The 18403-nt window shown below is 42.8% G+C and overlaps 1 protein-coding gene across 3 annotated transcripts in view; it reads left to right on the top strand.

Moving 5' to 3' along the window:
- The first annotated feature begins 299 nt into the window (after positions 1 to 299).
- LOC131459313 (SH3 and multiple ankyrin repeat domains protein 2-like) overlaps positions 300 to 18403 on the top strand; it is a 145217-nt gene continuing 127113 nt past the window's right edge. For all 3 annotated transcript variants that reach the window (XM_058628983.1, XM_058628985.1, XM_058628986.1), the window contains exons 1-2: positions 300 to 685; positions 9262 to 9319. In XM_058628983.1, the coding sequence (XP_058484966.1) occupies positions 9308 to 9319 (12 nt within the window). In that variant the 5' untranslated portion in view covers positions 300 to 685; positions 9262 to 9307. The remainder of the gene's footprint in view (positions 686 to 9261; positions 9320 to 18403) is intronic.

An 18403-nucleotide genomic window follows, 5' to 3' on the forward strand; every position in this document is an offset into this window, starting at 1 on the left:
ATGCTTTATTAGGGCCCCATAAAAGGCGCCTCTGTGAGTACATGCTGTAATGTAATACTACTTTAATAGTATTAATAAAGTAATAGTACTTTAATAACTGCGGTCATTTTGTGTAGCTTAATGAATGACTTAAAAGCAACACTGCTCACAGTCCCATAGGTGCACATCCACCTGTCTTGGCGGAAGTTGCTCACTCGGTGTCCTCGTAATAAATGTCCCCCCCCCCTCCCCTTACCTCCCCTCCCCTTCCCCCGTGCCTCCCTCGTCGCTCGGGCAGGAGGAGACGCGCTCCTCGCTGACTGTCTGCCGCCGAGTATTGAATGTCAGCGCGGCAGCGGTCGCTTTGGTGTCTCTCTGGGAGGAGGATCAAGTTTAATAGGCGCCCGGTGTCTCTTCTTCTTCTTCTTCTCCTCCTCCTCCTCCTCCTCCTCTCTCCGCCTTCCCTCCACCCCGAGCCCCTCAGCCTCTCTCCTCCTTCTCCCTCCTCCTGTCCATCGCTGCCCTCTTTTCCCTCTCCGTTGGCAGATCCTCACTTTTGCACGGGGAAGTTTTCCGGAACTGAGGAGCGGCGCGGAGCGCGGTGTGCGCCCGCAGCGTTGCAGCCATGGAGCGGCGTTAAAAGAGGAGAGGGAAGAGGAGGACACGAGCGATTCATACTGAACAGGAGCAGCGGCGACAAAACAAGGTAAGAATGGAGCTTCTGCTACTTTTACTCCACTACAAATACTGTGTAACCTCCAGTAGAAACACTGCAGTGGCTTCAGTGACTTTACATGGGTTTTGACGTTGTTTATGTTTCCATGTTTGTGCTTATTATCTTGTCTCGTGAAAAACACGTTTAAAAAAACAACAACTATTTTTTTAAGATTTCCCGCTTACTTAAAGTATAATAAACATTTTTGATCAGTTTCAAATCTATATTGGTTGCCAGGTGCTGAAAGTGGGGAGTCATTATTCTTCATATAAAGTATTTGACGACTCTCACTATAATAAACCAGCAGGTGCACGTGTGTGGATGTATTTGTTTCCTCTGACATATTCTCTTTAAGACCTTGTCAGGACCAGTAGTCCTCATGGGGATCAAATCCTGGTCCTGATAGGGCAGGACCTTATTTCTAAAGAACTGGTTAAATTAGGAGCCAATATTTGAATTGTGATTAGGTTATGGTTAGGGTGAGGCATTGACTGGTTGTGGTTAAGGTTAGGGTAAAGGTTAGGTTAAGGCACTTACTTAGTAGTGATGGTTAAGGTAAGGAATGCATTATGTCTGAGCATCCTCACTATGAATGTAGCACAGACATGAGTGTGTGCTTGGTGATTCAGTAAAACTGAATGGACACTTTTGACACGCTGTAAATTATAATAATAAATATAATCATTGGTGCGCTGTCATAACTGCTGGAGCAGAGACATTCGTACTGGTTCCTGCTCCACCTGTAGTTTTCTTTTTCTTTTTTTTTTTAATCTTGCCTTGAGTCCAAAAAGTCCCTGCAGGTCATTGGTTTAGCTTCACCCAGACATTAACCCTTAGTGCTCACGCTGCACAGATCTGTGCCGCAGGTGCACCCTTACCAAGGGAATAATGCACAACTTCTTATATGGACATCGTGGGCGTGTGTGTTTATAGGTCACATATTAATTATAATGGTGAAGTCACAAAATAGACAGTTTTTTCTTTTCTTTTTGCTCATAAAAACGGGCCAAGTGAACTTTGAACTGTGGCATATTTCCAAATTTCACAAATTCAATCCGATTTTAAACATTATGAGTTCTTTTAGCTCAGGTGTGTTTGTGTAGTTGGTGAAAATGTTTTTTTTTTTTCATCAGATTGCCTAGGTTGTGCTGGAAAAAAAAGGATATAACACACTCTATGTTGCACATTTTCATAGCCTCTGTATTTACTGTACGTTTAAACATAGGAATGGAAAATTAATGTCAAGGGGGTTCTGTTGTGAGAAATGTAGATGTCATATAAACCAACAGATGCCATCACTGTTTTCATGTGTCACCACAACTAGAGAATCATATCTCACTGACTAATAGGTTTTATTGTAAAAAAACAAACAAACAAACAAACATCAGAGTCATTCTCCAGATAACAGAAAAGCTGGAGAAGGATAAATATCAGCCCGGTGGGGGCAGGGCGGCGGGATTTCTCACAACCTGGCAACCCAGAAGTCTTTCTGATTCGTGGCTTATCACTGATTGTTGAGTAAAAAGACTTGTAACACCCTTGGATGCTTTTTTTCTCCACAAGAAGCAAATATCAACAATGTGCATATAGAGCAGATTACTGGCATCGCTCCTTGTGTGTAGTTGGAAATACTGGAACTGTACTCAGCTCTCTGCTCTCATCATGCAGTCATATTTACTGAGAAGTGTTGAAGAAAAAGCCAGTTTCCAGTTAATGTTCTTTGTCGTTCGACTTTGCCTTCAAAGCGCACTTTCAGTTTTTCAGCCAGTAGGGGGCATGTTAATAACAACGCAGCTTTAAGGATATTCCGTTGCTCGACAAAGTCATTTTGTCAGTTTGTTAGTTTTTTGCAAAAAAAAAGAAGTTTTGGACGTCTCCAAGGTAACTACTTTCCGTCCTCCATGCAGCGACTCTTTTGCTGATTCCCATTCATAGAAATGGTGACGACCAAATACCCTGCGTGACAAAATATGACGGCGTCTGTGTGACTGTATGAGTGGTTTTTTTGGTACTTCTCTGTGTGTTAACATGAATGAATTCCCTCTTCTTTCCACTTCATTATAGGTTTGGACTTGTTGAGTCACTGCTTTGTGTCAGACGGTGATTATTGCAGAAGCTATTTTTACAGTGATATTTGAATTAATCCCCATCATATGATAGTAAATGTCAGGTGCAGCGGAACTTGTCGAAGAGCAGAGTTTATTTGATTTCTCTTTGTTTCTCCAGCCAGCTATGAGTTTTCAGGCTGATGGGAGCTTAAACTATCTATTTATATTGGTCCCGATGAGGATGATGAGCTCTCGTGGGCTGCTTCATGAGCAGTTCGTCAATTGATTTTTGGGTTGGGAAAAAAAGCCCACAATCACACAACCTTTTTATTCCAAAATGTTTAATTTCCCAATAGAGAAAACCATAGAATTATCACTTTTTTGAGCCTAAATCCAGCGAATGTTTGGTAAAAAATTATCTGATTTTGACTTAAATGAGAAATCAATCATCAGCTTGTTTCACCTTCATCTCTCCGAGTCTGAGACAAAGCACGGGGAGGAAATTGTTTTTCTCAGCAAAGCTGCTGATTATTTGTTTTTGATGAAATTGATTAGTAATAACTACACAGCGTGTTTTCTATCTGGGTCATCGCCCTGCATCCCCGAAGTCTCTGAAGGCATTGAATATGATTTTCCATTAAATACTGGTGTGTGTGTGTTTATAGCAGAAAAAGGATAAAGAAAAGGCGATCACTGTTGATTTTCAGAAATAGCTGCTTGGATTTGGATGTGACCCAGAGACCAAGGCTGCGCCAGACTTTTATGAAACTATATAATTTCAGCCACGGCATCTCTCATCTGTCTCATCTAATCTGAGCAGCGGAGAAATGGCATTTGCCAGGTTTGTCAGGTGTGTTTGTGTGAGTGGGCAAACCATTTGATTTACTCGTCTGCACCTGCTGCCTTTGCTTTGTGTTACAGTATATATATATATGTGTGTGTGTGTGTGTGTCATGCATCACAACAATTCAAAAGTTGTTATTATTACTGGAATATTCATGTAGCTGTAACCAACCCCCTCTCATCTGCTTCTTTACTGGACACTGCAGACCCGGGAGTTGTAATGCTCAGTTCACTGGAGCAGAATGCTCCTCTGATGCTGATGCTAAAGTGAATGGGGTCAGGGTTCAGAAAGAGTAATTCTTCCTCAGCTGTTCTTGCAGAGTGAGGGGGAGTAGCAGGAAGGCAGTGACCTGGACACTGTTTCATCAAAATATTAATCCAGCAGAAATATCTTTTTATTGGCTCCGCTGACGATATGTACTCTGGCCACCAGGGGGCGACTCCACTGTTTTCTTTTTTTTATGTTAGGATAAAGTGCTTCTCCAGACAGGTTTGACATTCATCCACTAATGTGCTTTTATACAGCACTTCCTATGTGCAGCGTTTTGGATTATTCACTCTCTAAAAAAAATGGATATGTTTGAGATATTATGGCAGCTGAGCTGTGCTGCCACCCACTGGCCGTATTCCACACGGCACCTTATGTGACGGTGATGTTTGTGTCTCAGGACCGTCACAGCCTCTGCCGCAGTATTGATTCATTAACGGCAAGGTGTGCCTCACTATATTCTGTGGTATTGATTCTCAGCACTGTTGTAGGTTGCACACACAGCAGCGAGGAACAATTTCAGATTTAAAGGATAGTTAAAATGTGTAAAAGGGATAGACACATGGATTGGAACACTGACTGCCCTGTGCATAACCCCCTGTGCTGTGAACCATCTTGAAACATGGACGCTCACTGTAAATATGTCTGCCTCTGGGGACCCTAAGAAAAACACGTTTTAGCCACTCTACAAAAGGCTGACCTAATAAAATCTGTCACCTTCCCTTCTATGTGTATAAAATGATATCTGTATCTGACTGGAAACTGCAATATGTGTCGTTCTGTAACGCGATCACGTCCAAAGTCATTGGAGAGGGAGCGGTCTGCAAACCTACATTTTGAGATAAATTGTCAAGTAAATTCTTAAGCTATCATAGATTCTTTTTTTTTTTTAAGAGTGGCTAAAATCTGTTTTATGTCTCCAAACTGGTTCCCCAGCACAGGGGGGTGAGCCAGGAGTGCACAGCGCTCAGTCAGCACTGAGAATGTGTCGGCATGACCTTACAACCGCACTACGGTGCTGCGGACAAACCCACCTCCACTCTGTCGTAATAAAGACAAATGTGAAACAGAAAATGAAGCGGACACCCTGAGTCCTGTTGCCGCCTCGGCCTCGGGTCTCTGGAGAGTTCAGCCATTTCCCTGCCCTTCATTTATCTCCGCTCTGACACAGGACCCAGCGAGGGGGCGACAGGAAATGCGTTTGAGAGAGAGAGAGAGAGGGGCAGCTTTAGATTTTGTCATCAGCAATGATCAAAGTCAAACTCGGGGACATCTGAGTCCAATCGTTATATCAGCCCTGAAGGGAGGGGGGGGGGGAGTTAATGAGAGATGGTGGCAATTTATGAAAAGAGACAAACAGGACGCAGTAGATGAAAATGTATTATAAGCCCGTCTTATTTGTGTTGTTTACGCTGGAAAATATTCAGACACTCATAGACTTAATAACAACGCAACATCATCACCAGGAAAACTTCGTCCCAGTGCCAACTCAACTTAGCATAATAGATAATAAAAACAAGGACATAAAATTCAAAAGCAGTGATAAAAAAAAAAAAAAACACTAATCAGGTCGGTGGTTTGATCCTCAGCGGTGCACGACTTGCTGAATGTGATTGGTGCTGTAGATAAGTTGATGTTCATTTACACTTTGCCATCATTTCCCGCGACTCCCTTGTGCGCGGCTAATCGCCATTTCACAGAAAGGCAATTATAAGATGCAAATAAAATGAATAGGATTTGTCTTAGAACTTAGAATCGCTGTCCAATCAGTGGTTGTTTCCCTCCTGCTGCTGACCAACCGTTTCCCTGTGACTCGTGTCACGTATACTTTACCTAACCTTGACCTTTGGTCGCCCACATCCCTGCAGTTAAGTGAATGTTCGTACCAAATTTGAGATGAATAAAAATGGTACGTTTACCCTAAATGTGACGGCTCAGGTCTTTTAATTAACCTCAAACCTCAGCAAAACAAACAAGTGCATCGCATTGATATCAAAGGTTAATTTGAAGCACAACTGAAGCTTTTTATGCCGTTATTATCATTCGAGTAACACAATGAGTGCGACGTGCAGTGCTGTTGTGGTGCAGTGTGTTTGGCCAGTGCTGCTTTGTTAATGTAAAGCAGTTTCATTTGCTCCAGTTACGTGTGTCACTGAGGGTTCCTGGACTCCTCGAGTGTTTAAGTGTGTGTTTCTTCTCGTGGAGAGCTCTGGCCTCTGATTGCCCTCCTCTCGTTGTGCTCTTTTCATTTCCTGCAGATCTACCAATTACGGAGCTTGCATGTTGTCCACGCGCGGCACAGAGGTCACAAAACCACGAGATCCTTGTTTGATTATAAATACGTCGCCGCACTAAATGCATATAATCCGTGAAAGGGGTTTGTTGTCGCCATGGTAACTTGCAATATCATAAGCTTTATTAGTCGGAAGCCTTTCCGTGGCCTCCTGAGGGGCTGGTGAGTCTCTTGAATTCCTCTGTATTCGAAATGTCCTGATAGTATTTGTCCCTTCACAATACTGATAGTGACCTTAGTGGATTAGCTGATACCAGAACATTTAAACCAGGGGTGTCAAACGTACGGCCCGCGGGCCAGAACTGGCCCACGAGAGGGTCCAATAGGGCCCACAGGATAAATTTGTATTAGAATCTAATCCTAATGTGAAATATTATATTTTTCACTTCCAGATACCTGTGACTAAATGTTTGTGCCTTTATAGATCCACTGTGATGTAACTTAGGCATAATATTGTTGAAATTGCACTTATTTTTCTCAAGAAATGTCATGTTTTGTGAAAAAATACTGCATTAAATGTAAAACAAAGGAAACAAATATCGGAGTTCTTGTTGTTCATAGGTTATTGTGCTATTATTTTACGGGTCCAGCCCACTTAAGATCAAATTTAGCTGTATGTGGCTGCTGAACTAAAATGAGTTTGACACCCCTGATTTAAACTAAAACTAACTAACTAACTCTGTGTGGTGATTGATGATCGGTGTGACCTAAGATCCAGAGACTTGTGAAGTTTTAGAGTAGGAAGAGTGAAACCCGGGTTCATTCCAAAGTCACAAGCTTGTCACTTGTGTTGCTATGTTGTGAGTAGCAAACAGTGATATGCAAAATATACATTCTTTGGATTTAATCTATGTGGAGATACGTACTTAATATACATTCATATTCATACACAATGCTCAGCATACTGTAGATGAGTACGCCCCCCAACAGATTTGTCAGAAAACCTTTACTTTCCTGTCAGAATCAACATTTTCTATTGTAACTCCTACTGTTTGTGATATCTAGAACATTCAAAAACCATGGACTGGCGATCTTGACAATTCTACAGCCGTAAAATCAAATTAAATTCAGGCGGCCTGATTATTACGATGGTCATAAGATGTCACAAGAAAATAATTTCTTTACACAAGAAAGGCGAAGGCTCAAAGAAGTAAACCGCCTCTTCTGCAGCTAACTACGCCCCAATGCCTGATTTTGAAAAATTGCCTAGAACTGATCTGGGACCACCAAGTCAGAGCGAGTCTAACAAAGTGTGGCTCATACACATGGTGGAGAGAGAGAAAGATGACAGAGCAACAGATCTGGGACCATGATCCTCGCGCTGATTAGACAAGAGAGTGATGATCATGATCATTATGGCAGTACGTCAGATAAACTTAACTGATCGTATCTGTGGTCACAAATACTGATGTACTACCTTTTTTTTTTTTTACACCATCTGATCCTCATGTTCTCCTCAATTTTTTTTGTCTTTCATCTTTCATCTTCGGATGTTTGCTTGTTTGTTTTAAGCACCACCCACATCCGTGCCCGTCTTCAGAGATTTCTGTGTGTGTGTGTGTGTGTGTGTGTGTGTGTGTGTGTGTGTGCAGGCAGGCAGTTACATCAACAGCCAGGCGACTGTTTAATCAGGTTCTATGAAACATAAATGATGAGTGTTGTTGTTCTACAGGAGGCTCATATATAATGTACAAGCTCTAATTCTAGGTCAGCACCTCAGCGTCTTAGTGTGAAGTTGTCTGACTGTCACTCGGTCAATAAAACAAAATAACCACTGGCAGATAAAATATCCTCCCAACACACCCACCGTTACTCCTCTCAGGAGAGACAGTTTGCCGTAAGAGGATGATGAGATTAATGCTGACGCCTTTTGTTTTAACATGTTGCAAATTCCTTAAAGGGGATTTGCTCAAACGTGCTGTAGTGAAACACTCCCTCACTCACTTTAGTTTTTCCGAGTCGCTAATGGACGACCCCCCCCCCCCCCCCCCCCCCCATATCGACTCAAGAAGTCTTGTGGTGGCCATTATCACGGCGGTGGGTCGCAGTGACTCACTCGCCTGCTGCTGACAGCGACGGCCGTCACTGATGGAAGTACAAATGGCCACTGTTATTCCTTTTTTAAAAAAAGATCTATATATAGTGTTACAATAGACGGACCATTGTTGTGATTCAAAACAGAAACTACAGAAAAAAGGACTCTTCAGAAACACAACCACCGTTCCTTGCCAGAATCAAGGGCTTAACGCCAACAGTCAACTTCTTTAACCGTTCACAAATGACACTGTAACGAGTAATCCTGCACCAATCATTTAAACTAACTAACCCGAACCTAAATCCACCTGATACTGGCTCCTACAGGTGTCACTACATCTTAGTTGTGAAACCTAACACATCTCCAGTGTAAAGTGAGGAGACTATCGGCAGGACTTGAGGAGAAAGAGACTCGTGTCCCCCTGCTGCTTATAAACAATATTCAGGATTTGCTACTTTTATGTTCTTCTGCAAGTGACGGGGCAAGACGGAGGCAGATGATCTGCTGGGGCGACCCATTAAGGGAGAAAGGAGGAGATGTTCTTTTGCCAGTGCTCAAATGAACGTGTACTTCACTTTGAAACAGTCGGTCTAATGTTGTTAAGCTTTGCATGTTTAAAAATAGAAGTCGTCTGCTCTCAACCCTCTTTGCTTTGTCACATCATCTTGCTGAAACTTACAGTATCTCCTAATTATTTCATCCTTAAACAGCCTTTTTGTGTCACTCTGTAAACCTCCATCAGCGATTTCAAATGTCATTGGTGTTTGAAAACCTTACCTAAGATTTAGATAACTGACGCCAACTCAACAAATGAGGCAGCAAACTAGTTATTTTTAAGTGTAACTGACCCAGATACACTATGTCTTTATTTAAAACACACACACACATTTTTAGCTGCTTCTATGTCTCATGTTTGTAAATGAGTCTCACTGCAAATGTGAAATATTAATTATGAAACATTTAAAGCTGATATTTTTAAGATTAGGCTCTGATGACTTAATTCACAGTAGCCATCTCTGTTTCCTCCCTCCCTCCCTCCCTCCCCTCCCCTCCCCCTTTCTCTCTCTCCTCCCCACTCAGGGAGCCTGGGTGAAACTGTGGAGTGAGCTTCTCTCCTCTGGACGTTATGGCCGAAATGGTACGTAGCCTCAGTCAGAGGCTCAACATATGACTGAAATTCAGCGAGCGGTGAACAGACGGCAAGAGAAGCAAAGGCCAGAGGTCATGCGTCTTGTGTTTCATGTGTCACATGGGCTGGTTTAGGATTAGATGGGAAAAGCTGAAAAGAGAGAAAGGTGTCGGCTGATTAGTAACCTTTACTCAAATCCTATTATCAGTTGTAGATCAAGGCATTTTAAAAAGGGGCTTTGTACACAGTTATATCACATATAAAATCTGGGTAAAGGACGACAGGGATTGCAGAGTTGGCATCTATGGCATTTATAACTTGATTGTTTTAAAAAAACAACCTTTATAGAAAAACCTGTGTTTTTTCTATGTTAGGTTTGAAGCAGCAGTTGTAGGCATGATTTCCAGAGAAGGGTTGATTGTTGAGTTTCATCCAGAGGTTTTTTTTAGTAGTATATCGTTTTGGGATTGCAGCTGCCTGCAGATGATACAGTTTACCCATAACCAGGTCAGCTTGGTTAGTCCCGTCAGTGGATCAGACTTGCTGTGTTATACAGTGTCAACCTCACGGCAATGATTGCAGATTGTTGTTCTCGTTTTCAAACGTGACGGCGCATGAATTCTCACAGTCAGTGGTTTCGTCTTGTCCTCAGCTCAACTAGATGCTGAAAGCCAGTTTTCTCATTTCATTTCATGTCCAATGTGCCAGAGTGAAACTTCACTGTGAAAGCGCCAGTTGGTTTATTACACATGAAACATCGGGGAGGCTGTCTGAGAGGGAAAAAAAGAGAGAGAGACACGTTCAAATGACACTCAGAAGCTGATTGAAAAGAATCATCTGCGAATCACGGTCGCTGAAGCCCCTTTTGAGGAAAGTGAAAGCATAATTTGAGAACATCGGTGGCAGAGAATTATTCTCCAGCTCTGGTATGAACGAGGCTAAACTGACGTTGTCCACCACCCGTGTCTGCTAGAGTGAGCACGAACCGTGTGCGCGCAGCACCAGACAGTTGTCAGTTGACTGTACGCATCGACTGCATATCCTTTTAGGTTGAGTGATATATTTGGATGGAGTAGAATGTGGGATCAGATTCACGTGTGGACCTACACATGACTGGAACCACGGCGATTTACTGTTGTATGCAACATGGAACACAGTCATGCAAACCTTGCCCTGACAACTTAGTGTAGGGTGTCCGGATACTTTTTGAGGTTGAGGAGTAAAGTGTGAGCACTAATAAGTGCATGAAACAGATTGTTCAGGGGTACGTCACGCAGGTGTTTCCCAGATGAACCACATCAGAGTAATCTAAAGGCGACTCGGCTCGCACTAATTTACTCGGTTTGGTAGTGTTTTCTATTACCTCGTCTTTGACTCGGTGAATTAAAAAGATTAGTTTAGTACTTTGTGATGCAGCTCACGATCGCCGGTTTTCAGCAGTGCTGTCGACAGTTCTGCGTTGTCTTGTTTGCTTCCTGTCTCGGACTCTTCCCGTGCCAGCGCTCTGTGCCAAACAATAGCCGGCAGTCTATCGACGTCACATTTGGTATCTGGCTTAGCTCGCTTGGAACCTCGCAAGAGCAGGTACTAAAAAATATCAGGTACCAGGTACTATCCCAGATGGAAAAGCAGTAGAACAAAACTGATCCACTTGTATTCCCAGACTGATGGATTGAAGATGTGTTCTAACATACGACATCAGCGTGTTGAATTTCCAGTATGTCATGTCTTCAATGTCTTCAGGTTTTAACCACAACCCCCAAGTATAGAGAAACCTTAAGACACGCCCATAGCTGCCAGTCATTGTGGTTCACAGTGACTGGATATTTGCCTTCCGAAATTCCGTTGCCTCACTGGTTTATATCCGACTATTCTTTGACCCACTTCCTTTAGATCTGGAGACCTGCAGTAATTAGAGAACTTTGTCAAACTCTTCTTCTAGAGGTAATAGCTCTCGCAGTGAAATCTGCGATTCCCCGTAGGCAGGTACCGCAGCGCTGAATGCTGCCTCTCGGTGCCTGCGTAGAGCTGCGGCTGCAGATGCGGCGACACTCCAGATAATGAAAGGATAATGAGTAATTTGGAACTTCCTTTTCTGCCTTTTCCCTGCAATTACGGTGCAGGAGCAGCAGGTATCGCCTCTGCAGGGGGGGTTACATGAACAGTGGCAATGCTGAGTCCTTTGTGGTCCTTTTTTGTGTCCCCTCAGTGCAGCAGCAAAATATCTCACTCTGTGCATGTGTAATAATTGAGAGTTACCTGATTCTTTTGGTTCCAGCAGTCTGTTTCCATGGTCTTTATGGCACATTATCTAATCATGTGTTTGTCATGGCGTGTGTGTGTGTGCATGCAGGTTTTTGTGTCTGTGCACTTCTCTCGCGGCTCTTAAAATCTGTGCCATTTATCTTGTGCGGTTTCATTGATTGTCCCCCTGCCGCTCTGCCTGCCAGTGATGGGACACTTTTCTCCTGCTCGCCTCCCACTGTTCTCAGCAGCAGTGGAAAAGCAGCTCTTTAACATATTTCTCTGAGCTGCTGCCAATTTCAACTTCAATTTTCCTCTACATTTGTATGTCTTCCTCTTCTTTTTCTTTTCTTTTTTTTTGCTTAGTTGCCATATGACGTACAATAGGAGAGATTAACAATTGTAGCCGTTTCATTGTGAATATGATGAGTTGTTTTTCTTTTTTTAATTGGACTTATTTTGTAGGGACCCAGATGGCTGCTAATACAATGGAAATTAGCATGGAGGCAGACAATATGACCGCTTAGAGATAAATAAAGGGACAAGGAAAAAACACTGAAGGTGTGTGTGTGTGTGTGTATGTGTGAGGGTCATCCCCTGCCAAGTGAGCAAATTTGGCAAAGAAAAGGGAGAACTAGGGGCCAGACAGCAGTGTAATGGCTACCGCTATTGCCTTGCAACAAAAAGACCCGAGTTAGAGACCATCGGGTTTGCATGTTCACCTGTCCAGGGTTGTACCCCGCCTTTATCCCTATGTCGGCTCCAGTGGCCCGCGCCCCTCATGTTGGAGGATAAAGTGATAAGCAATGAATGAAAAGAGAGAACTTGAGTTCTGAGACATTACAGAAGATAACATCAAATAGAGATGGAGGAGAAAAAGGGAAGGTACTGGCTCTGAGTCACGATTTCCTGGGGCCTGGAGGACTATTTTGTTTTTAAAAAAGCTAGAAAAGCAGGAGAATTTTTGGAGATGGGATAAAACGAAGGTAATGACCTTTTCAGGCAACGTCACCAGTCAATGAAAGCATGGATTTGAGCGCCAGTGAGCTCACAGTCAGAGCTGTTATGGCGTAAAATGTATTAAAGGAAGTGTTATTTGGTGTAAAATTATTGTTATTGGGCGTGAATTTGAGTGAATTTTTTTAAGTACCAGTTTAGGCACCATTGCTAAAAAAAGTCTGGCCCGTGGGCCAATCGCGGCCCTCGATCAAATCTTGTACGGCCCGCAGCTTCTTCAGTTTTCTAATCTATTATTTATGGCCAGGGACGGATCATTTGAATTATTATAAAACAGTGCATTTGTATGTAACTTTAACTGTTAAAAAAAAAGAAAAGCTCTGAAGGGACCATTGGCCTCTGTGAATCTTTACATTATCAAATCTGTCCCTCTTTAAAAGAAAGTTGGGACACCCCTCTCTCTAAGGCCTGGGTCAATCAATCAATTTATTAATATAGATAGCAGATTTCATTCAACAAGTGTAGACTCAATGAGCTTGGTGACACTTTCTGAGTTTCCACTATCATACGATGTGAAACCCTTTGTGGATGTATGCGAGCACCTCCACATCTTTAACGTGGACATCTTGCTTGAGCTTATGCGTTGACCGCCAGCACCCACACATGCTCACTCCATCACTCAAGCTCCTGGTGAGAAATTGCACAGACCTGGAATGGATTTTGAGATTAAATACGCTCGCATGGACCGATTTCAAGACTCCGTTTTGAGTATGAATGGAACCATGGTCATGTATGTATGCACATGTGGAAATGCCTAGCAACTTGGACACACATGGGAACATATGACCCACATCTGATCATTTCAAACTGCAAAGATGGGAAAAACATGAGGAACAGCCACATTTTTTGCTCAAAGCATTCACGAGACCACACTGATGCATGTGCACCACATACTACCGCCATCACGCATGTCCCACTTGGCAGTTATTCTCTTTTGACATTTCCTAACAATGCAGATGTGCGTGTAAGTGACAAGGGATGTCTGTAGGGAACAAATGTGAAGTGTTGAAATTGTTTTTTTTTTTTTTTTTTTTTTGTCAAAATGTCCATGTGACAGTCCCAGTCCGTCACACAGACTTGAGTCTGAGGTCCATGGAGCCGCTTGGGATCGAGCGCTGACACGTCAACAAACAACAAGTGCATCAGTGCTGACAGACAGTTGGATGACGAATCGACTGTAAAACCACTAAAGCCTCTAAACTCTGGGAAAGTTTGCAATGCGACATTAGTGTAAAATTGTGCAGACAGATCTCTCAATCTCTGAATTCATAACAAATACAGCTGTCTCGTGGATGCTGAGACCCAAATGGAAAATAATCATCTGTTTCTCTGGCTTTATCTGCAAAATCAGGATCTCTTTAAAACTTTTTGATACTTGAGATTGAGGACAATGATACAAAGTGGCTACAAGTACAACTCAGCCAAGGACGACATAGTGGAATAGTAAAAACAGCCCCTACAAGAGGTCTGGATGAAAAGCATTAGATTTTCATACCAAAGGTCGAGTTTCCCTTTCCCACCGACAGTCGCCATTATGGGCTGCGGCGACCGTCGAGAGGTGGCAGACGCCTCTGACGATAACGAGCCTTACCTCTGTGAATTGTATTCTCTGTGGAAACAAGAAGGTCAGCCACTGTTCTGCGTTATTTTTTTTTATTTTTTTTTTGGAGTCGGTGAAGTAAATTGATCTCACAGTCTTTTCTCGTTTCCACTAGGAGCTGCAGAAATTGATGTTATCATAAAAAACAAAAAACTGGAGACAATACCTTATCCCACTGAAGCTTTATATTATCCTAATACCATATTAATAAACATATTCAATTTACTAGTAAGAGTTCATTCGACACAATAGTGAACCTTTCTATTAGAGGTTTATTTCAAATAATGACACAATATCTGAAGAAATAGTAATGTTGCAATAACATTCACTTGCTAACTTAGCTTTCCTCCAGTATCCAAGTAAATGTAAGGGATTCAGTCGTGAAAGTAAGAGTCAAAATAGTTAGTTTCCTACACAATGGTTATCATTTATATTCTTATTATCTTCTAAAAATGTCCGTTACCCTTCAGTGGGCTGCTGGCAGGAGCACCTTGAAGTACACCAGTGTACACTGACCCACTTTTACCACATATAGGGCATATGAATAATTCATTCCCTCTATATGCCTCTGCCCACATGTGTGTGTGTGTGTGTGTGTGTGTTTGTGCTGTATGAATGATGGGGCTGTGGGTGTGTTTGTGCTTTAGTTTAATCAGGGAAAAGATCAGCGAGCAGATGGGTCCAATGCACTGAGAGGAAATGGGAAACTGGGTCCAGTGGTTCTGCTTTACTTCTCTTCCCTTTGTTTCTTAGTTAAGTTCTGCTCAGTTTATTCCACATATGATGTTTTTGTTATTGATGTTCAAAAAACATTACACCTTTTATGGATTAGCATAAAAAAAAATGACATTTCAGTCCACTAGATGATGCCAAGTGCTCTCTCTCACTTGAGCTGTTGTCAAATATCGTGATGATATAGTATCGTGGTGTCTCTGGTGATTCTCAGTTCGCATTAATATTAGTGGCTAATTTCAGCGGTTGCTGTTTCACTGGTGGAAATAACAAGTGTTTGAAAGCCAACACTGTTTACATGTTGTTTATATTATCATGTTTCATCCATTGATTGTTGAAGTTTTTCATATAAGTTTGATATCTCCTACGTTATTGAACTCACCATGGCCATATTGACGCTCCTTGAACCACCTGTGTGTGTGTGTGTGTGTGAGTTTCAATCCTACCTGGAAATCTGTATCCATGTTCTTTAACTTGTACCTTGCCATTCTGAACCAGTTATTTTCCTGGATTTGTGCTTTAGAAGTGTGTTTTTACTGAATGTAAATCTATAGGAAATGACTGACTGACAAATGGCTGACTTCATTGGATGGTGATTCTTCTTGATTCAATAATGAGGTTTCCCTATATCTTCAGGTCTGTAAAGTGAAGCCAATGCGGAAGTGTGTGGAAACTAAATGTTCTTGAATATCCATCGGGGAGGGACTTCACTGGTTTTTTAACTGGTTAGGTTTATCACAAAATGAGTCTACTTTCAGGGAGTTTACCATCTCAGTCACTATGTTGGTTCTTTGACCATGAAGCAGAGGATGCTGACACTGGATGTCATAGACAGTGACCTTCTGGTCCTAAGCTCCACCCCTAATTTCCCCCCTAATTCCAGCCTCTCATCTAATACGATCTCCCATGTTTTCTAAAACAAAAACCCTCGCCAAATGCGACGTGTTTCCTGCATCTCTTTTGCAAGAAAAGCTCCCGCCGTGGTTTCGTCTCTTATATGAAGCATCAAGGCATGTTTGATTTGCCTCAGCAGAAAACTAAGCACAGCTGTGAGCTGGAGGCGTAAACACTGAGGCTTCAGCCAACCACATTCTCCTTCCACAAACATTAACAGTGTGTGTGTGTGTGTGTGTGTGTGCACAGGTTTCATTCAATATAAAACCGTTCATAATTGTAGAGTTGTTTTTATCTTGTGTATAAAATACATATCATGAAGATTATATCATGTAATTAAAAACATGTAATTCACTTTCAATGATGCCAACACTGGGACTTTCTCTAACTGAAAGCATAAGATTATATTTAGAATAAAATGGTATATTCAAGCTTTGCGGGATTTTAATGGATAATCCAAAAGAAAGGCATCTGAGGGCAGCATTAGAAATGACTGAGAAAAGCAATATCATCTTTATTTGATAATACACATTTTAACGTATTAACTACGCAGTTAACCCACCGTCCATTAGCACTTGGAGATTAATTACTCAATGAGAAACTTAAAGGGGACATATTACGCAAAATCAACTTTTTAACCATTTTAATACTTATATTTGGGACTCTGGGGGCCCTACCAGTCACCAAAGTGTGGAAAAAGAATACTCCGTCATGTTTTCGTGGTTCCTCTTAGTGTAAGTATAGGCGATAAAACACTCGATGTTGAATTCCCTGCGTTTATGACGTCAGCATGCGCATTTCACCGCGAATGTTACCGCCCCACCAGTACGTTTACTTCGAGAGCTCCACCTTAGCTCCACCTTGTCCCTGCGAGAGTGCAGGCGAGGGAGGAAGAGCGGTATTATGTCAACGCAGAGGGACAAGTGTGCTGTTCGTGGCTGCACAGTGGAGCACAGTGTTTTACACAAACTTCCAGCCTCAGAGGATTTTATATATGAAGCTAATGTTCCGGATAAAGTCAGCAAACGTGTGTTCGCACTAGACAGCGGTCGCCGTATTTAGTCAGGGGACGTATTTCACCGACGTACAAACACACACACGTTGTTAAGAAAAGGTCACATAGAGCTCATAACTGACCATTCTGACACGTCCTAATTAAAAATATTTGTTCAGTACGTCCTCCATGACCGGAGCACAGACTCAGTCTGATGCAATCACATATACAGCTGGCGATCAGCGGTGCTGCACTCTCTGTGCAGAGGTGCTGCACTCTCTGTGAAAATCAGCTGATCGCCACCGCTGATCGCCAGCGGCGAGCCGCCTAAACGGCCGCTGTATGCGACTGATCGCCAGCTCCGGTGCAGACTGGTGACTATGCTCCGGAGACCTCGCCACCGCGGCACCGCTGATCGCCACCGCGGCACCGCTGATCGCCAGCGGCGAGCCGCCTAAACAGCCGCTGTATGCGTTTAGGCAGCTCGCCGCTCGCCGCTGGCGATCAGCGGTGCCGCGGTGGCGATCAGCGGTGCCGCGGTGACGAGGTCTCCGGAGCATAGTCACCGGTCTGATACAGTAACATACAGCGCCAGCTTATGCAGCTCGCCGCGCGCCGCTGGCGATCAGTGGTGCTGTTCCTAAGTGTTTTTAACTGATTAACAGTTCGGCACTGTTCGGCTCGATCCTTATGTAGGACGTCTCTTCCTGTGACGGCACTCTGGCTGTTTTCTGCGCACGCTGCCATGTTGATATTGTCGGAGAACTAGTGGAGGGAGGGGGAGACGAATAGAGCTGTAAAGCGCTGTAACGAGGACAAATCAGAAACCCCCTGGAAGAAGTGGGTGTGTGTTTGCCTGTGTCTCATTTGCATGTAAAGGGACCATGCACGAAAACCGAGCGTTCTGAAAGGGGCGGGCTTAGCAGGGTTATTGAACTGCTATGATGCTTCATCCTTATGGTATTTTGACCAAGGCATGTCACTGACATGTTCATTAGGACACCAGGGAACTATTTTAATGGGGGAAATAGGGTATAATATGTCCCCTTTAAAAAAAAAAAAAAAAAATGGAAGTAATAACTTCCGAGCTTATAGAAACAAACATGAATTGGAGAAAATGGGCCCTGGACATGAATGTAGAAGAACAATGAAACATCTTGTGGAAACAAACTCTCGTAACAGTAATTAATCTTTTTTAGGGACAATCACAACCCTGACACCTCTCCACCCCTCCCATCCCCAATTCCCTATTTTTGAATAGTTTTGATGTGTGTTTTTTTCTTTTCTTTGTATTAGTTGATGCTCCATTTTATTTTATTTGTTACAAAGTAATAAAAAACTGCTGATTTGGCAGTTAAAATGTACCAGTCTGTTATAAATAAAAACATTTTCCATTACTACAGTACCTCCTCAATGTGTGCGGGGTCGTCATAGCACGACTGCACCAAACTGTTTTATACACCACACGAACACACCAACTAGTGACGAGCAAAGCCGCTGTTGTCGGTGTACTGAATCATTAGTATCAGTTAATTAAAATGATTTTTTCAGTACTTCCTGCATGACCAGAGCACAGCCTCTGTCTGACACAGTCACTGAACTAAAAAACCAC

This window comes from Solea solea, chromosome 5 (assembly GCF_958295425.1).
Source record: "Solea solea chromosome 5, fSolSol10.1, whole genome shotgun sequence".
Taxonomy (NCBI): Eukaryota; Metazoa; Chordata; class Actinopteri; order Pleuronectiformes; family Soleidae; genus Solea; species Solea solea.